A 20486-nucleotide genomic window follows, 5' to 3' on the forward strand; every position below is an offset into this window, starting at 1 on the left:
GCCTCTCTGTCACTGCTCATCCATATATTTTCTACTTATACAATATATTTTCAACCCATTCCTTTACTAGATTGTGTGTATTAGGTTTTGTTGTGAGACTCTGGGTTCGCGCCCAGCTGGCCGAAACCGGGAAGTCCGTGGGGCGATGTACAATTGGCCTAGCGTTGTCCAGGTTTGGAAGGAAGTGAGTTTGTGTTTATACAGGAAGCACTTACCAACCAACCATGTCAATGGGAGGCGGATGGCGATGCGGTACAGAGTTTGATTTGGTCTCTGCATGCCTCTGGAGGCTCCGCAATTGCGTCACACCCTCCATATGGTGCCACCGACCACATTTTCGGATCAAGCATAAATTTGCTTTTAGTCTAGGCGTCCATTCACTGAGATTGGCGCAAATATATATATATTTGTTACTGCTCGACTAAAACAATCTCGGTTGAACAACAGCCTAACGACCAAACAATCGACCAGTCGACTAATTGGGATCAGCGCGAGTGCACATGTACACACACACACTCTCTCTCTCTCCCTCTATCTATCCCAAGAACAATAGTGCCAAGGGAAAACCCGCTCTGCGTTTTGAGTGGCATTGACAGAGATGCTGAAATGGCCTATCATCGCTGCGAGAGAACTAAGTGGAGAAGCACACAATGAGTCTATTGTCACAGACAGGGGTTAAGCAAAGTTGGACTCCCTTGATGTTGCCCTCCAGCTGGTTAAGCCATTAGATGTTGTGATCGGATCCCCAGGCCTGCAATGGGTTCCAAATGGCACCCCATTTCCTATATAGTGCCTTATTTTTAACGAGGGGGGATGGTCAATGTAGTGCACTATATATTGAATAGCGTGCCATTTTAAACACAACCTAGGGCTGCAGGCAGAGCTAGCCTAGGCAAAACTAGCTGTGGAGATATGAGAGTCTGTTGGACCACACAAGAAAAACCATTGCAAGGGCCACTACAAGCCGTATACCACCCCTTACGGAAAAACCACATGACTTCACAAGACATTTCCACATGTTTTGCACATGTGAAAACATGTGTTTTTGGAAATGTCACATGTGAAGTGTTCCAAATACAAATGTTTTCACATGTGAAAGGCCCGATTTATTGGCAAGAATATATTACTGCACTTCGATAAAAGTTGCCCGGAATCAAGTCAATATTTGTGTGATTATCAACTAAAAAGTTTAAGTGCAGAGGGGCACTTGACATTAAGACCTAGAGTCAATGAGATCAAGCGTAAACACTCGATAGCCAACAATAATGAGGATTTCTAGGTGTAGATTACTGTACATATCACATTCCAGTGTTCCAACTTGTAAGGCTTCATGGGACCCCTTAACGCAGCTCTATGCAGCCAATAGCAATTTCTGCTTCAAGTATAATGGCATGAGACACTTGTGGATTTGACAGCTCTCACGCAGTCCCAAAACAATCGCTATGTGGGTGTCCACTAGCGTGGATATGATAGAATATTGCCCTAAACGTGCATAAATACTCTCTTGAAATTGCAACCATTTGTCAGAGGTAAGCATGTGGGATAATTCAGAGCTCAGGGATGATAAACATGTTTCCTACTAGTAATTAACAGTTGGAGGGTCATACAAGTGGATTTTTGCCAGTCGTATGTGGTCAATTCCCACTTCCCACTAGGTACAATCACTACTGCACTTTGAAATATAGGTGGGGCATCGTGCTGGTGGGGGCTCATTAGCATATGTGGGGGCATGGTCTAGAATATGTTGTATTTGTGCCAACCGTCAGTGGAAATGTTGTACCAGTTTACGTGGTTTTATCGTTATGTTGATGAAGGTTGAGCACCTCTTTTGATATTGTCAGTACTGCAACCTTTTTTAAAACTTGTGAAAATCAAGAGCTGCACTGTGAAGAGGTTACTGTGCATTTCCAGTAGCTTAATGGAAGTTGGTTCACTGAAAGTTAATGTTTAATTTTCAATCATTTATGGTCAACCAATTACAAGTGGATTATTGCTAATCCATCACACTCACTGACTTGATGGTCTGGAAGGGAAGTGAGTATTACAATTACATGGTGACTGGTGGCTGTTACAGTATGCTGCCAATCAGCAAGTGATGTGCATGTTGTCAACAGAAGAGTCAGTGAAGGCACCGTAGGTTATTGTCAAGATTGCTGGTGGCAGCAAGTTACTGTGACTTTTAAAATAACTTACTGCCAAGTAGTTTCCAGTTAAGAAATTAGTGATTCACAGCAACAAGTTTACATTAAGTTACTAGAACATTCATAATAACCTCTTCACTGTGCAGCTCAGGGCTGCTCATTACCGACACATTATCTTAAAACATTTGCAAGAATGAACAGTATCAAAGGATTTGCATTGGCATAACCATCAAACACTTAAACTGCTACAAAACTTCCACTGACGGTTGGCACAAATACACATATTTCACCACACCTCCAAATATGCTAATGTACCCCACCAGTATATTGCTCCCACCTATCAAAATGCAGTGATGATCGTGTCTTATATTCCAAATATTAGGTAGAAAAATGTCCCATTATACCTACATGTTGACAAACTGTACCATGTGAGTTCATTGTGCACCTGTAAAGTTGACATTTTACCTGGTTGTACCCCAGGTAACGACACTGTAGTACACCCTAACCCTACCCTTATTTTTTAAGAGTGTGTTACTATACAGTACGTTCCATGCAATTCGTATGAACCTGGTGGCACTGCAGATACATTGATGCACTTCCAACTAAAAGGTTAAAATCCCCAAAGAATTCATGTATACTCTACGTCAAGTGTCCTTGAGCACTGCTAGTTTTATGTTGTTGGTGATAATTGGACAATTATTTACTTGAATCTGGGCAGCTTTTAGCAAAGTGCAGAAGTGCATTCTTGCCAATAAGTATGTGGCCATATCTCTTTCACGCTCACAGATCTGGTGATGTAGCTGCACTACAGCAGGACATTTCTGTTTGCTAGCGACCAAGAAGTTATGAGTTCAAATTTCATTTAAGGCTGACTCCCAAATGTGGTCACAGTACAAGGTTGTACAGTAATTTAAATCAGAATACAGCATTATACTGACATTTTATAGAAATAAAACCTTCCAGTTGTTATATATACACACAACCGTTCAAAAGTTTGGGGTCACTTAGAAATGACTGGTGTTTTGCAGGAGTGATGGTTGCTGATAATGGGCCTTTGTACACCTATATAGATATTCCATTAAAAATCTGCTGTTTCCAGCTACCATAGTCATTTACAACATTAACCATGTCTACAATGTATTTCTGATCAATTTGCTGTTATTTTAATGGACAAGAAATGTGCTTTTCTTTCAAAAACAAGGACACCTCTAAGTGACCCCAAACCTTTGAACGGTAGCGTAGGTGTATAAAACTATGAATAGTTGTTCTTAAAAGAGAACCCTTCAAAAAGAAAAAAAGGAAACAAAAGTACAGTAGTTCGAGAAATGCATTTCTGGAAAGAGATCGGTATATAGCAGCACTTCAATCCACATCAATCTAGATCTATATGTTTATGGCTGCATTTGAGTTTGTGGAGAGATGTTCTCAGAGCCAATCAATGCATTCATTTAGAAGGGACGACATTCATCTCTCAGCCTTAGTGATTTATTGATCCCCTGCTCTCTTTAGCCAAACACATTGAATGAAATGAACCCAACTATTAAGCTCAATGGGAGTGGTCAAATACCAAAAATGTATATGCAACAATATTTAATGTACGAGTGAAGGAACTGAAATTCTAACGGCGACAGTACAGTGCCCTGAGGCATCATCGCTGTAATTCATGTCATCGCGATCTCAAACTTCAAAAAGGGAGCTAAAACAGAGAGATGTTACTTGTAGCCAATGGATGGTTGTATCCTAATCTGGGTTATTGGTTTTTCTCATTCATTTTGCCTTGGCTAAGTGCTCTCAGTGCGATCAATGCGACTGGTGGGTCCCTGGGGACTACAGTCATACTAATTAGGAGTGAAACAATAGGCCTGTTTTTTTTATTCATTAACAACGTACCGTTACTGTATATTTCACCATGTTTTGATTATATGAATTAATTTAATTTGATACATAGAATTCTGTTAACTACTTTTTCGAGTATTAAAATATACTGTATACCTTACACACAAACGTACATACACACACACACACACACAAACGTATACACACACACACAAACGTACACACACACACACACACACACACACACACACACACACACACACACACACACACACACACACACACACACACACACACACACACACACACACACACACACACACACACACACACACACACACACACACACAGTCAAAGCTGCTGTTCTAATATATACTATTGACTTCACTACCCACTTTATATTTATAAATACAGTCCATTATTACATTGCGTATGACCTATTCTATTACTTCCACTACTTATTATTTTTGACTTGATTAGTGATGAATGTACTGCATTGTTGAGGGAGATAGCACATAAGCATTCCCCTGCACCTTTTACACCTGAGGTAAACTGTGTATGTGACTAGGGCTGTTGCGGTGACCGTATTACCACCACACCGGCGGTCTTGAATCAAATTCCACGTGACCATCTAGTCAAAGTATTTAGGCTTCTCCAAGCTCTAATGTTGCTGATGGTCATTAGTAGCCTATCAAACTTGCTAACTGCCTGGTACTCAGCACTCTATTGTACCTCGAATCACTCTGACATCAATGCAAATGTGATCGAAAATCTAATCACACCCTTCATAAGAGCCCATGAGCTCATGTGGACCAACATTTCTATAGGCTATGTAATCTCACGCATATATTATTTAGTATGTAAAGACAAGATTAAATCAAGAATAGTCTGATGGTTGATAATATTAGCCTATCACTTATGAATGATATATTATCACTATATATTATCACTTGTGAATGATGCCCAGTTTAAGGCAAGAAACTATGTTTTTATTTTGTGACGTTTTCTAATCATAGTCGCACACCTCATGTATCCTAGCCCATTGGCCTATAAATGTTTTGATAAGGTGTGTATCACAACTAAAGTGGCCAAGTAACTTCAAAGGTAAGCACATTAATCCGCTTTACAGGGGGTGTAGAGCCTAACTGGCAAACATAAGAAGTGCGTGAGTTTCAAGTTTGGGGAAGATCATTTTAACCATAAAAAGGCACCTTTATCATAAAAGCATTACCTGCATAATCGTATTTACGGTCCCTCTTGATAATGGTGTTTTCCGCTGATGGAACATTCATGCTTATAGCCTACTGCCGGGTGTGCATCGCTGCGCTTATAATGTGAAGAAATAGCCTGACAGTTTATCAACATTCTAAGCTAAACGTTCTGATCTGTTGTGTCAGCCTCATTGCGTAAAAGAAGCTTTTGGGATGCTAGTGGTTGTATTAATTTGGGATCTATCGCATCCCACAACTGTCCCAGAGTAAGTTTGGAATATTTATTTATCTCACAGAATAGAGTAGGTAAACTTTTGTACAATGGGGGATAGTAGATTGACAAAGGCTAGTGCTTTGCTGTTCGTTAGGCCTACTCATCTTAGTGGCTGACGAAAAGTAAATGTGGACAGTTCTTCTGTCACGTTGTTCGTAATAATGATCGGACCAAGGCGCAGTGTACTTTGAGCTCCACCTACTTTTAATGAATAAAGTTAAACTTAAGCAAATACAAAACAAATCAAGAATAAACGAACCGTGACGACAATGCAGTGCAAACAGGCAACTAAACATAAACAATATCCCAAAACGAACAGGTGGAAAAAATGCTACTTTAGTATGATCCCCAATTAGAGACAACGATAACCAGCTGCCTCTAATTGGGAATCATACAAATCACCAACATAGAAAATGAACCTACAACCCCACATAGAAAATATAAACTAGAACAACCCCCCAGTCACGACCTGACCTACTCTACCATAGAAAATAAAAGCTTTCTACGGTCAGGACATGACATCTTCCAATATCTTCAATATGCACCTCGGAATTGGATAAGGATGTGCACAGTTGCGTCCCTGATGTGTCTGTCTTCACTTGTAGCCTGTGAGAAACACTCAATAACGTGTTGGGAAGCCATGTGAGTGAGGTGAGAGGTGCTTTCGAGCAAACAGCACTCAGGGAGAAGGGCTGCAAAAGGCATGGACTTTTTAGGGTGCATTATGGCCACACAAAGGGGAAATTCGAGGAATTATCAAGTGCTTCTCAAAATGTGAATGCGAGACTGACGAAGTTTGTACAATCTGCGCAAAAAAACAAAGCAGAGCTCATTCCTTTCAAGATACTTTTTTCAAATCATCATTAGTCGCATCATGCAACCTTACAATGTATTACAGATCAAAACATATAGCCCAACGTTTGTAGAGCAACTAAAGTTACATGAATAACTCTAAATTAAACATATAGGAGTACATATTTCTTCATTAACCACTCAACACAAAATAGCCAAATGTGCTCACTCCCTCAAATCGTTTGGAGAAAATATCCTTTCTATTTTATTTAGCTTTGTTCAATTGTATTCTTCATACTATAAACGAATGTAAAATAATGCCACAGAATTCTAAGCAAATCTTGTCTGATAAATTAACTAGTGTAGCCCACAGCCATATGGCATAGTGTGATCAGGACCTAACATAAGGACAACTCAGAGTATGCTATTCTGTTCTTTAGTTTCTTGTTTCTTTAGTCCTATCTAAAATAAATAATAGATTTATTCTGAAGGTGTAAGCTATATTACATGGATTTATTAGACTTTTTAAAATGTAGATGTTCCAAAGGTCTGTATCAGTGGCTTGTAGGCTATGTGTAGAAGCCAGGAGATGCTTAATGTGTTTCCATTAATTGACGGTCAATTACAGTGAGACCGACAGTTACCGACAGAGACCATCACCATCACCGGCTGACAAAATGTTGTGACAGACACAGCCCTAGGTGAGACCATAAACTGCTCGTGTACATAAACATTATGTGACAAATACATTGACTTGATTTTGATTTGTTGATTTGATACACCCTCCATATGTATTTGGACAGTAGATTTAAGATATTAGGGTATTAGGGTATTATTAGGGTATTAAGGTATTAGGGTATTAGGGTATTATTAGGGTATTAGGGTATTATTAGGGTATTATTAGGGTATTAATTATTGATTTATTTATTTGAGGGTATGTTCATAAATCAAAAAAAATAAGCACTTTATGTATTACATTAGTCAAAAATTTAGTATTTGGTCCCATATTCCTTGCACGCAATGACTACATCAAGCTTGTGACTACAAATTTGTTGGATGCATTTACGGTATGTTTTGGTTGTGTTTTGGATTAAGATTTGTCTGATATGAACTGAATGGTGAATAAAGTCGTGTGCAATTTTGGATTAACTTTTATTTTAAGTACAAAAAGAAGATGTTTCTGAACATTTCTACATCCAAGTGGATGCTACCATGATTATGGATCATCATGAATGAATCGTGAATGATGATGAGAGAGAAGGTTACAGAGGCACAAAGATCATACCCCCCCCAAAATGCTAACCTCCCCTGTTATTGGTAATGGTGAGAGGTTAGCACATTTTGTTGTAGCCTCTGAATGGCACCTCACTCATTATTATTCATGATTCATTCATTTCTTAATCATGGCATTATCAGTATTAAATTTAGAAGTGTTCAGAAACATCTTATCTACTCACTCAAAAAGAAAACGTGATGGATTCTCCAGTCACCGTGCAGACAGGACAGTGGATTCAGGGAAATCGAGAGGGAGAGGGGGTATGTCTCTCCATTAGTATATACCTGATGGTAAAATGCAGATCGTTCTACCACCATCGTGACTGTTGTATATATTACACCTCAGGAGAACAACAAGCTGGCACTTAATGAACTGCAAAGGGACAATATAGGAACAAAGAGGAATCCTATTACACCGGCTACAATACTCAACACATGTTGCAGGGGCTCAGTCCATTACAGATTACAAAGGTAGACCTAGTCGTGACCAATCCAACGATGCCTCTCTACCAGCGAACTAAAAGCATTTTATGCAAGTTTTTACAAAAACAACACTGAGCCGTGCATGAGGGCACCCACCGTCCCAGAGAACTGGGTGATCTTGCTCTCCAAGGCCAATGTGAGTAAGGTTTTCAATCTGGTCAAAACTCGCAAGGCCGCGGGGCTGGACGGCATTCCAGGGTGCATTCTCAGAGCATGTGCAGACCAGCTAGTAGGCAACTTCATGGTCATTTTCAAACCTCTCCTTGTCCAAGTCTGTAATCTCCACATGTCTCAAACTGACCACCTTCATTCTTGCCCCCACCAACTCTAAGGCTACCTGTCACAATGACAATCGCTCTGTAGCACTACCATCTGTAATCATGAAGTTCTTTGAATGTCTGGTCATGGCACCCTAGACCCATTCCAAATTGCATACTGCCACAACAGATCTACATACGATGCAATCTCAACTGCACTCCATAATGTTCTCTCCTACCTGTACAAGAGGAATACATATGTGAGAATGCTGGCTCACATCAACACCATTACCCCAGAAACCCTAGACCCACTCCAATTTGCATACCGCACCAACAGATCCACAGATGACGCAATCTATTGCACTCCACACTGCCCTTTCACACCTGGACAAAAGGAACACCTATGTGAGAATGCTATTCATTGACTACAGCTCAGTGTTCAACACCATAGTGCCCTCCAAGATCGTCAGCAAGCTCGGGAAACTGGGACTGAAACCTCCCTCTGCAACTGGACTCGGGACTTCCTGACGGGCCGACCAGGTGCTGAGAGTAGGCAACACTTCCTCTGCCACGTTGACCCTCAACACCGGGGCACCCCAAGGGTGTAAGCTTAGCCCTCTCCTGTACTTCTTGTTTACCCACGACTGCGTGGCCATGCACGACTCCAACTCCATCATCAAGTTTTCAGACAACACAACATTAACAGGCCGCAGTGCAGAGGGTCAAGAGCTTGAAGTTCCTCAGTGTCCACATCACTGAGGACTTAGCATGGTCCTTTCACACCAGAGCAGTTGTGAAGAAGACATGGAAATGCCTCTTCTACATCAGGAGGCTGAAACGATTTGGCATAGCCCCTCAGATCCTCAGGAACTTTTACAGCTGCACCCGAGAGCATCTTGACGAGTTGTATCACCGTCTGATATGCCAACTGCACCGCTTGCAACCGGAAGGCCCTGCAGAAAGTGGTGCGGACAGCCCAGCATATCACTTGGGGCGAGCTCCAAGCCATTCAGGACGTACAGTGCTTTAGAAAGTATTCATACCCCTTGACCTATTCCACATTTTGTTGTGTTACAGCCTGAATTCAAAATGTATTAAATAACATTTTAAAAATCTCACCCATTTACACACAATACCCCATAATGACAAGGTGAAAAAAAGTTTTTTAGACATTTTAGCAAATGTATTGAAAAATAAACATCTCAAATACAAGTATTCACACCTGAGTCCAAACTTTGTAGAAGCACCTTTGATTACAGCTTTGAGCCATCTTTGGTATGTCTGTATCAGCTTTGCACATCTGGAGTTGGGGGATCTTCTCCCATTCTTCCTTCCAGATTTTCCCAAGCTCTGTTAAGTTAGATGGGGATTGGCGGTGAACAGCAATCTTTCCACCGATTTTATATGGGATTCAAGTCTGGGCTTCGGCTGGGCCACTCAAGGACTTTCACATTCTTGTTCTGAAGCCAGTCCAGCGTTGCTTTGGCTGTATGCTTGGGGTGATTGTCCTGTTGGAACGTAAATCTTTACCCCAGTCTAAGGTCGTCTGCGCTCTCTCATCATGTATTTGCCTGCATTTTGCTCCAATCATTGTTCCTCTATCCTCACTTTTCATCAACGATCTCTATGTACTTTGCTCCATTCATCTTTCCTTCGATCCTGACTATTCTCCCAGTCCCTGTCACTGAAAAACATAAACATAGCACGATGCTGCCACCACCATGCTTTACGGTTGGGACGGTGTTAGATGGTTGATGAGCTGTGCCTGGTTTTCTCCAGACATAGCACTTTGCATTCAGGCCAAAGAGTAACATTTTTTGTCTCATCTGACCACAACATCTTTTGCCTTATGCTCGCAGCGTCTTTCATGTGCCTTTTTGCAAATTCTAGGCCAGCTGTCATGTGCCATTTTCTCAGAAGTGACATCTGTCTGGCCACTCTCCCATAAAACACAGATTGGTGAAGTGCTGTGGAGACTGTTGTCCTTCTAACAGGTTCTCCCATCTCAGTCAATGAACTATGTAGTTCGGTCAGAGTGGTCATTGGGTTCTTGGTCACCTCCCTGACCAACACAACAACATGTGGAATAAGTCAAGGGGTATGAAAACTTTCTGAAGGCACTGTATATATTACCATTAGTATAACACCATAAGTATTTATATATTCCTGCTATCAGTCACTTTTCAACCCTGTTTACATGGCTATCCTACTACCAGTTAGTGTTGTCATGATGCCATCGTTTTGACTTTGACACCAGGTTTAGTATCATGATTCTCGATACCATCACGATACTCAATATCAAAACAATATCACTGCAAAAAAAAAATTGTTAAGTAATTTCACTGCATGTGATGCAATGAAATCCAGGTTGTTGTTGGGCATCTTTTCAATATCATGATTTGTGACCCGTTTCAAGAAGATAGGCACATGCAGCACGTCACTAGACTTGAGGAGAGGTATTTTTACGTTGTTGGTTTTAAAAAAAATAAATCAAAATGCGTTTTCTGGCAGAAATGCCTTCTGGATCATGTGACGGTTCACTAACAGTAAACAGAAGACTTCAGCATGGGTTCTTAAACTTTTTCAGCTCAAGACCCAAAATGAAAAAATCCCCTGACCCAAATCGTCCTCCATTGACCCAAATCGTTTTTGATTATACAGTAGATGTATTCTCATAACTTGCGACCCACCTCTTACATGCTTAGGGCCCACTTTGGGTTATGACCCCTAGTTTAAGAAACCCTGATCTACAGTACAGAAGACATTGCAAAAAAACGGTGATGCCTTTGGCTATCCGGCTCTAGAGATCACTACTCTACACTTCACTATATCAATAAAGTGAAGCATTTAAGACGAAAGATCAGTGGGGCCAGTGATATCATGACAATTACAATGTGTAGCATAACAGTACAGAGAGTCGATAGAACTCCATAGCTTTGGGGAATAGGCGCATGCAGGGGCATGCAACGGGAGTCAACCACTAGCCTGATGTGAGGTTTCACTTCTCACAGATCTATGATCAATGGGTGGGGTGGGGAATTTGTCGCTCATTGAAAGGTTTTAAAAGATCCGTCCGAAGAGGATATGGACGCAAAGTAAAGGCTGAACAGACTGTGGTTACGCACGCGGGCATGCACACACACACATAGCACACGCACACACATGTGCAAGAGAGCTCACACACGCATGCACACAGAGAGAAGAGGGGGGTTATAGGAGATCTCCTACCATCCTGTTCTGTCTTTGTCAGCTCTACTAGTTTCTTCTGTTTCAGTGTGTCCACCACGTCGGCCAGGCTTCCTTTGCGGCGTTCCGGTGTTCTGAAGGCGGATCCCCCTAGCAGCTCGCCGCAATCCTGGGAACACTCCTCAGGCTTTGGTGGAGATATAGAGTTATTCCGGTAGGAGTTCAAGAAACAGCCCTTGCTACTAGCATTGTCCTATAGGAACAAATAAAACAGGGGTGTTTTGGAATTAGTGGAATGACAATACTAGGACTTTTTCCATTTGTTCTTTAGTAGCTTATGGCCATTATTTCAACTTATCACTCGCCACAAAGTTAAGTGTAACTTACAATCTATTTCTCTAACAACTTTGATTTTTTTCATCACCCCTCTATTGATATCCCTAGACTAATGTCTGTGGGTGTTGTTGCTGTGGGTGTTGTTTAATTTGTTGCGTAAATCATGGCAATCATCTTCTTACAGCAGAATTTAGACTCGGGCCAGGGGGACAAATCTCTGTATTGGCAGCCAGAGAGTGACACCTTGGCACAGAGGGACTGGCAACGCAGTGGGGAAAGGTCAAGTTGAGATATATGTCCCAAATGGCTTCCTATTCCCTATGTAGTGCACTACCCATAAGGCTCAGGTTAAAAGTAGCGCACTATTTAGGGAATAGGGTGCCATTTGGGACATACACCATAACTCAGCGGTTTCGCAACAAAGACAGTCCCCTTCGGGCTTGTACCAAGAACACGGTTACGGATATCCCCTCCCTCCATCTTGTGATTGACGAATGCAACCCAATACAGAAGAATGACACCGGTCATACATAGACTGTGGGGCAAGGGTGAGAGGTACATTTTTACAACTGTCATGCATGGAGATAGCTCTTTTTAACCTGAAAAGGCCAGCTAACTCTGACCCTACATCAAAGAATCCCACAGGACTGACGATGACCATTTGGGGCGAGAGATTCAGCCATGCTTTTTGTAGGACTATGAGTTTTTGTGACACTGAATAAACTTCAATCAGCTAACATATGTGACTCGTTTCAGGATACTAGGTGTATGTCATGCGTCACTACTCCACAGGAGAGCAATTAGTATGGAAACTTCTTCATTTTAATCAAAATGCGTTTTTTGGGGGGCAGAAATGCCTTCTGGAACAGGTGAACTTTCATGTGCCTAATTAACAAATATTTTTGCCATCTGTAGATACGAATACAATTGTTAAATTATGAGCCTAGTTGGTTTAGCCACAGAAAAAGCTGAGTCAGTATGTGTAGGTAATCCTGTCTAACACGGCTTTAAAAAAATATATCCCGTAGTAAAACTGCATAAGTGTTGCTCTCCACCTTCTGGAAGACCGAGTTTTGAAATCAGTGTGATTAGAGTTTAATAGCTAAAGAGATGGAGAAAACACCTTTCTCCGGATTACATCTTCAAACTAAGGGCAACCATGGCATCCGTGACAGAGAAGGAGAAGCGTCCAGCCATGTATACGTAAGATAGTCTAGCTAGCTACATTTTCAGATATTACACATTTCTAATTTAGTCAGAAAGTCATTTTCATTTCAAGATAAAGTGTACTGTTGGCTCGCTAGCTAATGTTACGTGAATGATCTGTGTAGTAATATTATTTGTATCTCAGAGCCATTTGCTTTGCTAGTTATAGCCGAATGTTGGCTAGCTAACATTGCACCTGATTGGTTAGCTACCTGCAGATTCACGCAGAGTAGTAACGTCATGAGTTGGGATTATGATTAATTGTTTAGCTAGCTAGCTACATGTCTTAACAAAAGACTCCACTATGCAATTATCCATTTCAATAGAATGTTCATGATGTCACTGTGATATGACAGCTGTTGATAGATGTATTTGGTAAATTGGCTCACACATGGCCGGTGTCAGTAAACGTGGGCAAAAAAAACATAAATTGTTGACAGCAGCACAGTTGCAGTTAGCAATACTCTGGATAACATAAAAACAGCCTAACCAGCTCTGCTAGGGTGACTAAAATGGTCAGAGTGAGCTGTTCTCTCATTTGTGTCTGTAATTAGCTAGCCAACGTTAGCCAGTTAGCTTGGATGCTAGACTGCTGTTAGGACAGAACGCTCGGATCAACCCTTAAAAAGATGGATGGGGATGAAGCTTAAAAGGGTGTGAACGATGCTGAACGGGTGTACTTTTATCCAAAGTAAAAAACAAATTCAAATTTTGATACATAAGATCCTACGGGCTTTGGTCAAAAGTAGTGCACTATATAGGGAATAAGGTGCCATTTGGGACGCCGTTTGGTATTGAATGCACATTGTCCATCAGTAGACACTCTAGCACAGGTGGCCTGACGAGAGGTTTATTCCTGCATGTTTTCTCCTCCTCTTACAGAGCGGCTTTGACTAACAGCAACATCTTAAGACCTCCTTGAAACTGTTCCAATAGGCATTTGTCTTAAAAAGGAAGATTCCTCTGTAATAGGGCTCAGTGGCAGTGTGTCAATCTGACGGAGAGTGTGTGTGTTTGTGTGTGTCTCACTGTCTGAGTCGGGCCTATACTCTCCCAGTCCGACTCAGGCTTGCTGTCTCTGATTGGCTGGTGCTCCTCTGGGAGGGGTTTGCCATGCAGAGGGGGCGTAACTGGCTGGTCATGGCTTTCTCTGTCCTCATTGGCCCAGCCCACACTGTCCTGACCTATCGCTTCCTCTTCCTCTGTCGCCGGGGGAAACGGAGGTGTGGCTCGCTTGGACGACATCATTCTATAAGGAAACAGGGAGAGGGAAAACATTTATGAATTTCCTCAATATTTAAGCATATCTACAGTTTTTCAATCTTGAACAGATATGCACCCGCTGGGAATAACCCAAAACAACCCCTATAATTGAATTCCAGGATTAGGGTGGATGGCAGGATGATAGAATGCTCTCATACTGGAAGAGAAAGATAGAAAGAAATTGTGAACCACAGGAAGACTTCCTGGATTAAGCGGATGTTGCTGATGGCAGATCGCATGGAGATAAAGACCCAAACTCTGATGTGGGTTTTTTCAGTGGTGTGAGTCCATCGCCTACTGATTCCTGGAAGTCGAGTTTTGAGGTCCATCATCAGGAAGACAATCACGACTACACTGCAAAACAAGTCCTTCTAGTGTGTGGTTTTTACACTTGTTTTTTTAATAAAAACTAGTTGTTCCTGCCAAAACTAGCATCTGGATTTAAAAGCACTGCTGTGCAGAGGGGTTTCTCTGTCTCCTTCTCCAGTGGAATTTATAGGTTATTTTGAGGTTTTTGAATAACTTCGTTAAAGGTGCAATAAACAGAAATCGCTCTGCCATTTCCTGTTTGCTAAAACTCAAATTGTTCACCTAATTTCACTTCATGTGACAAAACAAGCAATGCATAATGTAAAGAATCATTGTACCGTCTAAACCGCTGTGAAATATATTTTCAATAATTACTTTACACACAAACCCCCTCAAAAATATTGTTAAGTGTTGATTGATAATACAAAAGCTGCATGCCAATTCTCCACTCTTCTCCCAAAGTGTACATTTGCACACTTACTGTCATGGATTTAATAATGGCGTAACGCTTACACCGATCACATGATACCAAATCCATGACAGAGAGTGTGCAAGCGCACACTCGGGGAGAAGGGTGGCGAATTGGGCCTCAAGCCAAATGGGATTATAAAGTGGGAACATGAGAGTTGTGTTTCACGCCAAAGACAATCAAAGCCCAAAGATTCTATGAAGTAGAACAGTATTAGCACTCCATAAATCACGCAAGACGGTTTATCTCTGAAGTGTTCTGTCTCTTGGGCCCTCTGACACGTAAATCCAACCCGTACTCAAATATCTACGACCGACAGACAGACCGACATATCTACGACCGACAGACAGACTGACATATCTACGACCGACAGACAGACCGACATATCTACGACCGACAGACAGACCGACATATCTACGACCGACAGACAGACCGACATATCTACGACCGACCGACCGACAGACCGACAGACCGACAGACCGACAGACAGACAGACAGACAGACAGACAGACAGACAGACAGACAGACAGACAGACAGACAGACAGACAGACAGACAGAGAAAGAAGGGGAGAGGAAAGTTGAGAAAGAAAGAGAACAAAACGGGAAGGAAAGGATAGCAGGTGTCCCACAGTAGCAGGTGTCCCACAGTAGCAGGTGTCCCACAGTAGCAGGTATCCCACAGTAGCAGGTGTCCCACAGTAGCAGGTGTCTGGAAGCATATGCACGGGATCAGAGGTGGACGTTCTGCAACTGTCACCTGGAGAAAATGATACATCGTATGTGCTGAAAAGAACCTTGGAGAGAGGGGGCAAGGTCTGTACTAGCATTGTGTGTGTTGGTGTGAGTATGTGTATGCTTGCATGTATGTGTGCGTTCGAAGGGGTGTGAGATGGTTGTGTGATTGTGCGCAAAGCCAAACTTGGACAGGAGAGGCCCCTTGCATAAAGTCACACGGCCGTCCTTGCAAAGATGACATCTGACGCCAGCCCTGACCCGACCGTGACACTGACGATAGCATCGGTTTAATTACCCCACCAAATCCATCTACTGTGTTCCTCTGTATTGCTATCATGCTCACTCCCTACAGGCTGTATCACAACCGGCCGTGATTGGGAGTCCCATGGGGCGGCGCACAATTGACCCAGCGTGGTCTGGGTTTGGCCGTTGTAGGTGCGTCATTGTAAATAAGAATTTGTTCTTAACTGACTTGCCAAGTTAAAGAAAGGCTACATTTGGATTTCAACATAAAATGCATAATCTCGAGCACCACCGCAATGTGGTGTGAAAATGTGAATGTTCTGTAGTTAAAAAGATAGAAAAAGATAAGTGTTTCTGATGACATCATCTGGAGACACTGGTGACATATTCTGATGTGCATCATGTGATAAAACAAAAATATGAGCAGGCAAAGGTTAGCAAGCAACTGATATGGAATACACACTTAACCCAGGCCCATAGGCTAACATAAAAACTGTACACAATCAACAACAAACCCAGTAGTATGCGCCATCTCCCAATGCCATTCAATACAATATCACAATGCTTCATGTAAGGAACCAGAGAGTCTGGCCCTCCAGTCAGAGTTAGCTATATGAACTTTCACGCCCCCTGCATAACAGAATACAGACGGACAGACGGACAGACGGACAGACGGACAGACGGACAGACGGACAGACGGACAGACGGACAGACGGACAGACGGACAGACAGACAGACAGACAGACAGACAGACAGACAGACAGACAGACAGACAGACAGACAGACAGACAGACAGACAGACAGACAGACAGACAGACAGACAGACAGACAGACAGACAGACAGACAGACAGACAGACAGACAGACAGACAGACAGACAGACAGACAGAGTTCACATATAGACCCATATGTCCCCTGACTCCAGATAACAATCCAAATGTATTACAACGCTTCAGCGGCTAACACACCAAGCGAATCGATAAGCGTGTTGCTTATCGATTTGGGCGGGGGGCAGAGGGGAGAAGAGGGGTTGAGGAAAAAGGAGAGAAGAAAAAAGGTGGCCTATATTTAGCTGACAATATTGCCCCCTGCTGTGTTCATGGGAGCTTAAGAGCTAGCTAGCTTCTTGGAACTGAGATATCACATGGCCTGGAATGCCTGGACCTCATAAAATCGCTGCCACTGATAGTATCATCACGCAACAGACCCTGAGCTGTTTGTTAGTGTTAATGAGACCAACAAACCATGTGTAGTTAGTTAGCATTAGCCAGACCCAATCATAGAAAATAGCAATCTCCATTAGCAATATCAGGCCCAGTATAATTGAGTGAGGCAAGGGTTTGGTTTATGTTAGCTAAAGCGACAAAAGAAAAACTATCATAACAAGAATGCATTGCTGTTTCGTCCTCAAACAGACACTATAGTCTAATCTAACAATAACCATTTTTCATCAATTCCGTTCAAATGATCTCAGGCTTACATTGAGGGCCATCAATAAAGAGCCCAACCTTTGCAGATACATTATATATACAAAAGTATATGGACACCCCTTCAAATTATTGGATTTGGCTATTTCAGCCACACCCGTTGCTGACAGGTGTATCAAATCGAGCACACTGCCATACAATCTCCATAGACAAGCATTTGTAGTAGAATGGCCTTACTGAAGAGATCAGTGACTTTCAACGTGGCAACGTCATAGTACGCCACCTTTCCAACAGGTCAGTTCGTACATTTCTTTTCTGTGCTAGACCTGCCCCTGTCAACTGTAAGTGCTGTTATTGTGAAGTGGAAACGTCTAGGAGCAGCAAACGGCTCAGACGCGAAGTGGTAGGCCAAAAGTGAAGTGAAGGACAAATGTGGGTTTGTCAAATGCCAGGAGAACGCTACTTGCCCCAATGCATAGTGCCAACTGTAAAGCTTGGTGGAGGAGGACTAGGCCCCTTAGTTCCAGTGAAGGGAATCTTAACGCTACAGCATACAATTACATTCGAGATGATTCTGGGCTTCCAACTTTGTGGAAGGCCCCTACCTGTTTCAGCATGACAATGCCCCAGTGCAGAAAACAAGTTCCATACAGAAATGGTTTGTTAAGATCGGTGTAGAAGAACTTGACTGGCCTGCACAGAGCCCTGACCTCAACCACATCGATCACCTTTGGGATGAATTGGAACGCTGACTGCGAGCCAGGCCTAATCGCCCAACCTCACTAATGCTCTTGTGGCTGAATGGAAGCAAGTCCCCGCAAAGTGGAGGCTGTTATAGCAACAACGGTGGGACCAACGCCATATTAATGCCAATAACTTTGGAATGAGATGTTCGACGAGCGGGTGTCCCCATACTCCTGGTAATGTAGTGTAGGATTGAATCTCCCCGATGCCGTTTCATAATAATAAAATACATGTTTGCGTGATTAATGCAGAAGGAAATTAATTTCCACGTGTCCTATCTGTGCTTAACCCCAAATACGCTAGCAGTCTTATTGAACCATTCAATGAAGGTTTTAAAGCTGCTATATGTGACTTCTTGTGCGACCAATGAGAATGCCATTCTCATTGAAAGCAAGTCTAAGAAGCGGTGCCCGAATACCTTTGGCTGTGTAGTATGTATGTGATGAAAGATGAACAGAAAATCAATAGTTGTACACAAAGGAGCATGAATGAAGTACACTCCCATCCACGCACGCACGCACGCACGCACGCACGCACGCACGCACGCACGCACGCACGCACACACACACACACACACACACACACACACACACACACACACACACACACACACACACTTACCTTGGTGCAATGGCTGTTACTATACATCTGATGAGGCACACAGAGCGAAAGAGACAGAGAAACCCCCAGAGACATCAGCCTTTACTTCACTGTAAACTAAATATTACTACAGTTTGAGATGCCTGGAGGAAGCCTTAGGAGAGAGGAATGTAGAAATGGAGTAATTACAGACGAGGCGTGGCGGACATTTTCCCTGAAGTAGAGAATGTTCCCGCTGGGAGTCCCAACAAAAGAGTGACTCTGGCTTCCTGGAGAGACTCTGATGAGACCATGATGAGACAGTGGTTCTAACAATACACTCTATTCATTTTTGTTTCACATGATTACCGGTCATGTGACTCCAAACCGACTAGGCCAACCTAGGGCAACATCCCGAAAGACCACTGCCCGTTTCCAGGCCAATATTTACACACTATTAGAGTATCAAAATCAAATTGCTTCTCTCAAAGTTGCGTTCATGTCTACGATTTTTTTCTCGGAACGACGAGCCAAAGTAGCAAATGTATTGTACATCTATGACACAAGAGTTGTCAAGATTGATAAGGAAACAGATCAGACACTGTGTGACCATGTCAATCACATATGCCTTTTATCACTTTAGTCATGATGAGTAAAATGGCTAACTGATACTCCACAAAAACAAGTAGCTAAAAGAAAACAGTAATTCAATCTAATTTAGCTGCTGGATACAAAATAGCAGCATTTAGTTTCTTTCCATAACAAGGCCAAGGGGGCATATTTCTATTTACATACATATATATAGGCATATTTCGCGGTTCTACATTAGGGGTTGCTTCTGGTTAATGTAGTTTCTTCCATCTCTCACCATAGAAAATGTATAAAAAACTTTTGGGTAATGTATTTTCAAAAACACACTCGCCCAACCTATATCAATGGACGTTGTTTGCCGGAGGAGGATGACAGTGGAGCATTTTTACTCCCCCCCCCAAGAGGGTTATTTATAATCCCTTCGTGAGCTCAAGCGAAAGAAAATGGGGGGTCAGAATTTGGCAGGAGTTCATCATTCACTACCTCTCCTGGAACATGGAAACCTGACTATTCCGGAGAAACAATGGGCCATTGTGGAGCGTGGAGGCAGAAGGACCTGTCCGTGACAGATGAGAGGTAGAGCGAGGGCCCCTCTTAGAAAAACAGCACACAATACACCATTCAGCAGCCAGAGTCCCCTCTGCCACTTGTGGAGTGATGAGAGCGGCAATAAAGGCCTCTGATTCGACCAATTGGGTGTAAAATCTCCAGCAATTCCCGCTGAAGGGAGCTGAGGAAATGGGAAATGCCAAAAAGAAAGGGCACTAGAGAGAGAAAGGAGAGCGAGAGAGAGTGAGAAAGAGAATTAAGAAAAAATAAGTCACAAAAAGAGAGAAAGAGACCTTTCTGGATCTTCTTGGTCTCCTGGACAACCCCAATAAGCACACAAAAAAATGTTGGGTTAAAAACAACCAATGCTGGGTAAATAGTGGACAGAAAACAAGTTGGGTTATTTTTGACCCAGCCAGTTGGGTCACTTAGTTGGGATATTGAGCTATGATCCAACAGGTTATATCAAAATACTAGTGGTGTGGCTTAGTAGTGGATTTCAGTTATTTTTGGCCACCTGTGAGAGTAAATGTCATTCCGGTTCATCTATTCTATTGTATTGTCAACGCATCTTAAGGTT

General features: G+C 42.4%; 1 protein-coding gene across 6 annotated transcripts in view; it reads right to left on the reverse strand.

The window, feature by feature from the left end:
- The window catches only part of LOC124039505 (transcription factor SOX-6-like), a 171881-nt gene that overhangs the window by 78696 nt on the left and 72699 nt on the right, over nt 1-20486 (reverse strand). For 4 of the 6 annotated variants that reach the window (XM_046355550.1, XM_046355570.1, XM_046355541.1 and 1 more), the window contains exons 3-4: nt 14027-14246; nt 11498-11708 (exon numbers count right to left, since the gene is read on the reverse strand). The exons of 1 other annotated variant lie outside the window; for it this stretch is intronic. In XM_046355550.1, coding sequence (XP_046211506.1) covers nt 11498-11708; nt 14027-14245 — 430 coding nt within the window. In that variant the 5' untranslated portion in view covers nt 14246. Of the gene's footprint in view, nt 1-11497; nt 11709-14026; nt 14247-20486 lie in introns of those variants that run through there. One more of the 6 variants, XM_046355590.1, reaches the window with a different exon arrangement.

This window comes from Oncorhynchus gorbuscha, linkage group LG01, assembly GCF_021184085.1.
Source record: "Oncorhynchus gorbuscha isolate QuinsamMale2020 ecotype Even-year linkage group LG01, OgorEven_v1.0, whole genome shotgun sequence".
NCBI classification, from domain to species: Eukaryota; Metazoa; Chordata; class Actinopteri; order Salmoniformes; family Salmonidae; genus Oncorhynchus; species Oncorhynchus gorbuscha.